At 38.8% G+C, this 6,525-nt stretch overlaps 1 protein-coding gene across 1 annotated transcript in view; it reads left to right on the forward strand.

Annotated features, from left to right (window-relative positions):
* The first annotated feature begins 714 nt into the window (after positions 1-714).
* Positions 715-6,525, forward strand: part of LOC107688789 (hypoxanthine-guanine phosphoribosyltransferase-like) — a 10,366-nt gene continuing 4,555 nt past the window's right edge. The window contains exons 1-4 of the mRNA XM_016486562.1: positions 715-1,015; positions 2,746-2,852; positions 3,228-3,411; positions 5,665-5,730. Of these exons, the coding sequence (XP_016342048.1) occupies positions 884-1,015; positions 2,746-2,852; positions 3,228-3,411; positions 5,665-5,730 (489 nt within the window). The 5' untranslated portion in view covers positions 715-883. The remainder of the gene's footprint in view (positions 1,016-2,745; positions 2,853-3,227; positions 3,412-5,664; positions 5,731-6,525) is intronic.

Genomic DNA, 6,525 nt, shown 5'->3' on the forward strand with positions numbered 1-6,525 from the left:
GCGGCGGCAGCAACAATACTACAGCGAGAATAAAAGTTACGCCTTCTTTCTTTGTGTGAACATTTGGGCGGCGTTATGCAAATCCCACATCGTGACGTAGATATGTGGGGGCGTGTTCGAACAAGCCGTTTTAGGTAGGCGTGGCTGACTCTTAACTTTTATAAAGAATATCTCTTTGGATTTGAGACTTTAGTCTTTGCAGCTTTACAGATCTTCTTTATGCACCTTTATGTAACACTCCAAAGAGAAAGGAAAAATTTAAATCGCATCATATGCCCCCTTTAAATGGTTAACCCAACCTTCTTGGTAGTAACCCAACCGCTGGGTCAAAACAACCCAATTGCTGGGTTTGTCCCTATTTTACCCAGCACTGGGCTGTATTTAACCCAGCATTTGTTTAGAGTGTACTGAGTGACGGACTACAGTTTGCAAGTAGCCTAATCTAGCCAGCACTGTGTAATTTTATATCGTTCACAAAAGAAAGAGGTCGGATAATGCATTCTGGTACACTCTAAAAAATGCTGGGTTAAATATAACCCAGCTGCTGGGTCAAAACAACCCAACCGCTTGGTCAAAACCCAATAGCTGGGTTTGTCCCTTTTTAACCCAGCATTTTTTAGAGTGTAGGTTTCCATTTTAAAGAAAAATAAATATATATATATTTGTCAGTGACAGAGTCCTATCAGTCAGTCCACAATCTGCTGTCTCCTGATATGCCCTGTCAGACCCATTCGGTGCTGGGACAGAAACGCGCTGACTCTGTTTCTCTGCTGTTAAAGCACAGGGTGCCACCATAGACATGTCTATGGGTGCCACGGCTCAGTCAGATTAGTGGGTAACATGGATTGTGACGTCAGGGTTTAGGAAGCGTCGCGTTGACTTCATGCAAAGCAGACGAGCGCTTCACCCGGACGCGAGCAGACCGAGCCGTTCTCCTCCAGCTGACCGACGCCGGCATGAGTCCACCGACACCGACCTGAAGGACAAACACAGCAGAATGGCCGCGTATCTGGAGGTAAGAGACGCCCGCGCGCCTGGCCGCTGTTGCTTTATTGAGCGAGACGCGCGTCGGATGGAGACTCTTCGCGTTTCGACAGGTTCATGAGGTGGGGTCCGGCACTATATGTCCACAAACTCCTAAATTATTCCTACGACTCATTAGCTTTGTTTTTCAGACCGCACGTTTGAACTGATTTGTGATGAAAAGCTTAATTAACGCCCAGAAAGAGAGTGGTTTTGTAAACGCGAACGCCGTAATTGATCGCGTTCTAAACCGGGTTGAACGCAAGAGCGGGTGTGCTGCCAAGGCGACGCGATTGGTTAGATTAGCGTGCAGTGTTTAAAGTAATTAACAAAACAAAAAATATATATACTTTTTTTTTGAGTAAATGATGACAGGTTACACACACACACGTATATATATATATATATATGTGTGTGTGTGTGTGTGTGTGTGTGTAAGTAGCCTGTCATAATTTTCTCACCCTTAACACAAAAGAGGAAATTTTGCTCTCTTCCATAAAATGAAAACAAAAACTACGGCTGTCAAGCTCCAACAAATGATACAAAAATGACTCTAAAATGACCATAAATGTAGACCATGCGACCAATGTGCTGTATTGTAATGCTGCCTTCACTTGTGTGAATTATAATTGCACATAGACCCCCTCAAATCATATTTAGACTGGGAATGTCCAACAAGCACGTGAAAGGCAATTTCAGTTCTCTAAACCAGAGCTTTGTGTGGATATTAGTGAAATTTTGCGGGTAAAGAAAGCTCCATAGTCTATTATCAATAGTGTATGTATGAATCATAGCTCACACAGAAGTCACATTCAAACTAGGCAGCTTTCTGCTGGTCTGTGCAGCGAATTAGCTTGCTCAACTTGAACCTGATGGGAAATCTGCGTGAGGAAATATTACACACTCGTGCGAAATTCACAATCTTGGATATTCCTATTAAAATGACTGATTTTTTTTCAAATGGGACTGCACCTTAACTCTTTGTCACCAAAAAAAAAAAGAAAAAGAAAAAAGTGAGTATAATAAGTGAGAGAGTATATCAAAATATTCATATTTTGGTGGAAAACCTACATATTATGACGTGACATTTTTTAAAAATATTTTTTTGTCGACTACTACTTTAATGACTGGATTGCACCTGCAAAAATTTTCAGCATAACACTAAATGTGTCTGCACCTTAACTTTTTGTCACTAAAAAATGTTGATTGTGAGTAGATTGAATATTCATATTCTTACTTAATGGTAAGTAAATTATGACATTTAAATATATATATATATATATATATATATATAAATATATACTGTATATATTTATTTATTTAAAAAATAATTTTGTTTGTTTATGACTGAATTTTGCCTGTGAAAATTGGTGAAATAACATTAAATGTGACTGCACCTTAACTCTTTTTTTAAGGTTAAGGTGCAGAAAGCTTATAAACTCAAATACGTTGAAAAAAAAAATGTGTAGGATTTAATTTGATTTAAATAATTTACAAAGAAACAAGTAACACATGGAACTGAAATGTAAACGTGAAAATTTGAAATAGTATTTTCTTGTAAAACATACTCTAATAATCTTTTTTTTTTAATTTATAACTTCGAAAAGTAATTTTTACAGTGTATAACTCGAGTAGATTAAATAACTGTAGTTCCTCGAAATATCGTAAGTCTCAGTGTTTCTTTAAAGATGTTCTAATAGCTTTTTTTAATGTATTTTTTAGATAGCTGACGACAGCAAAGGGCACGAACTGAGTCTCTCCTGTGTGCCGAAACACTACGAGGAGGATTTGGACAGTGTCATTATACCCAATGGCCTCATTAAGGACAGGTGCGTTTAACTGATGAGCACGACTTTAATCTGTAATGCACAAACAGTATCATTGCTTTTCTGTCTTTAATACAGGATTGTATTTGGTTGTTACGGTGAGATTGGGAAGTGTTCTTTTGTGAAGCGATACAGTTGTGTTATTGCCGTGGCCGTGAAATGCCCTCGATAGTAAAAGAGCCCTGTGTTCCCACTGTTTAGTTAATGATGTTAGTGCAGTACGAGAGGCATGTCAGTTGAATTTGGCTTTCCCGTTTATTTGTTTAACAAATTTCCCCAAGAATCTCTTGACTGACATCTCTGGCATGGCTTCAGCCAGTTTTAATGAAAGCATTAATGTCAAAACACTCTGCCTTTCAATTCTGATTTTCTCTGCAGGACTGAAAGGTTGGCCAGAGATATCATTCGGGACATGGGCGGGCATCATATCGTGGCCCTTTGCATTCTGAAAGGAGGGTACAAGTTCTTTGCGGACCTGATGGACTACATCAAGACGTTGAATCGAAACAGCGATAAGTCTGTGCCACTGACTGTGGATTTCATCAGGCTAAAGAGCTACTCGGTGAGTGCCAGCTTTACTGCTCTCCATTCCCTGAGCCTTACACATTCATACTCAACACTGACCGATAAATCATTCCAGATCTAGATGTCTGCTTTCAGATTATTACTGTATATAAAAATGGAGCATTTTATTAGCTGTGCCTTTGACTTGTTCCTTACAGGAATGACAAGGGTAAGGGCAGTTCACCTGTAAATGACAATACTGTCAATATTTACTCCGTAGGCACGTTACTATTACAGATTTGCGCAAAACTTTGGCGATATTTTATAAATGTCGATAAAAAAGTATTGCGAAATGACGTCGTTTCCGTTAACCAATGTTATGCGACTAAAACATAACCTTTTGCTTCTCCCGATAAGTCATTGCAACGGATTTTGGCTATATTTATTCAAAGGAGGTGTATGTGTATCTTTATAGAAGCAGCACAGAGAGCCGCTTCAGAAACGTGCGTGGCACGGCTGGAATAAACCAAGCCGCAACCTCCCGCTCTCTCTCGTGAAGCCAACACGGAAGTGACTTAAACTGTAATTCATCAACTGGCCGCTAGAGGCTGGCTGCAAAAGGGAGTCAATCCCATAGACTCCCCATGTTAAAATGCCTAACTTTACAGCAGAAAAAAACATGTTTACAGCCTGGTTAAAAAAATGATTTTGGTCTATATAGCTAATGTTGCCCTTCATGACAACTGTGAGGGGGGTGAATTTTTTTATAACTCATCCGTTTAAATTATATTAAGCCTTAAAGTTCTGCATAATTAAGGGCGTGGCCACTTGAGTGACAGGTGGATTGCCGCTGCTGTCACCACCGTCGAGCTAGGTGGGCGTGGTTTCAGCAACCAGCTCCCGCCTCTTTGCCCATTTGCGATTATCCGGGAGTGACGCACGGTGACGCGCTGCCAAGATGGCGACGGCCGGCTCCGCCCAAATTTGAGCTTCAAAAACGCTCTTCAGAAATCTACGGGTGACGTCACGGACACTACGTCCATGTTTTTAAACAGTCTATGGAATAAACACAAGCATTGACTAGAGTGGCCGCAATCAGCTTCAGTGTCTGTATCCGAGCCACACTGTGCCGCAGACGTGTGCAGTGTAAACTAAGCATTAATGGTAGGGAAAGCCCCTTATGCTGGAGAGCAGCCACATATGAAGTGTTTCTTGGAGGTTATAGTACATTGAAGAATAATCATGTGACTTTTTACATACGCCATGTGACCTGTAAAAAACCGTTTCCATTGCGAATTTTTCCTTTTTCGCATTGCCTGAGAAACCACCTCATGCGAGCGCAAAAGCGTTTTTGCGATATATGGGCGTTTTTGCGAAATTGACGCGTTTCCATTAGGCGTATTTTCAATTCGCAATTTCAATTTGCGCAATTTGAAGGGTAATGGAAACGCACCTACTGTCATGTCATTCAAACCTGTATGAGTTTTTTTTTTCCTGTGCAGAACTGCTTCAGTTAAATTTCAGTTATTTGGAAAAAATAATAAATTGAGTTATAAACCATTCAGTTATCAGCCATTTTCATTGTATAGATAAAAAAAACATTAAATTGACTACCTTTACTTCATCTAAAGTTATCTTTAAAGTTGCGATGAAATGGATGTAGTGACATCTTTTCTTCCGTATTGTAATGTACTGTATTATCCGACTGAAACGCACTATTGAAAAAGAAAAGATATAAAATATATGAATGCACTTTCCTCAAAAATGGATTTGAATGCAAGCTTGCAGTTGATCAAAGAAGCATGTAGAAGTTCAATAACTAGCATTTAGAAGATTGATCGGATGAATTTACATTTCATGTCGACTTTAAAAACGGTAATAGGCCTAATATAATGACATAAAATTAATATCTGTTATTTTATACTTTTATGCCTAAATTTTATTTTTTGACAAAATACTGTAGAATTTTATTAGCATTTATCAGTGTTTATCGTTTAATTAACATAATGAAAATAATTGTTGGTTTATTGATATTGGCCAGAATTTTAATATATCCATAGTATATCCACGGTGTATCCATAGTATAACTATAAGTTCATCCACTTAGAAAAGTAGTTCCATGATTATTGAGATGGCTTCAAGACTCAGATAATACAGTTTTGTACCAAAGAATTCATATAGGTGCTTTAACAGAAATACAAGCTGGCCATTGACACAGTGCTCAGAGAGGCTGTTGATAGGTGGTTTTGAACCCATGACATTAATTTAAGGTGTTTATTTTCTCTTTTGTTCTGCTCTGATTCCTCCTCAGAATGACCAGTCTACAAACTGTGTAAAGGTTATTGGTGGAGATGAATTATCTGCCCTTACTGGCAAAGTGAGTTTTGATTTGAGCTTTGCATATGCTTTTGTTCTGTTTTCTAGTTTTACTCTATTCAAAAGTTTAAGGTCTGTAAGAATTAATGGTTTTGAAAGAAGTCTCCTATGCTCACCAAGGCTGCGTGTACTTGATATTACAATTTAAAATAACCGTTTTCTATGTGAATACAGGTGCATCTCAATAAATTAGAATGTCGTGGAAAAGTTAATTTATTTCAGTAATTCAACTCAAATTGTGAAACTTGTGTATTAAATAAATTCAATGCACACAGACTGAAGTAGTTTAAGTCTTTGGTTCTTTTAATTGTGATGATTTTGGCTCACATTTAACAAAAACCCACCAATTCACTATCTCAACAAATTAGAATATGGTGACATGCCAATCAGCTAATCAACTCAAAACACCTGCAAAGGTTTCCTGAGCCTTCAAAAAGGTCTCTCAGTTTGGTTCACTAGGCTACACAATCATGGGGAAGACTGCTGATCTGACAGTTGTCCAGAAGACAATCATTGACACCCTTCACAAGGAGGGTAAGCCACAAACATTCATTGCCAAAGAAGCTGGCTGTTCACAGAGTGCTGTATCCAAGCATGTTAACAGAAAGTTGAGTGGAAGGAAAAAGTGTGGAAGAAAAGATGCACAACCAACCGAGAGAACAGCAGCCTTATGAGGATTGTCAAGCAAAATAGATTCAAGAATTTGAGTGAACTTCAAAAGGAATGGACTGAGGCTGGGGTCAAGGCAGCAAGAGCCACCACACACAGACGTGTCAAGAAATTTGGCTACAGTTGT

Source organism: Sinocyclocheilus anshuiensis, unplaced genomic scaffold, assembly GCF_001515605.1.
Source record: "Sinocyclocheilus anshuiensis isolate Anshui unplaced genomic scaffold, SAMN03320099.WGS_v1.1 scaffold669, whole genome shotgun sequence".
Taxonomy (NCBI): domain Eukaryota; kingdom Metazoa; phylum Chordata; class Actinopteri; order Cypriniformes; family Cyprinidae; genus Sinocyclocheilus; species Sinocyclocheilus anshuiensis.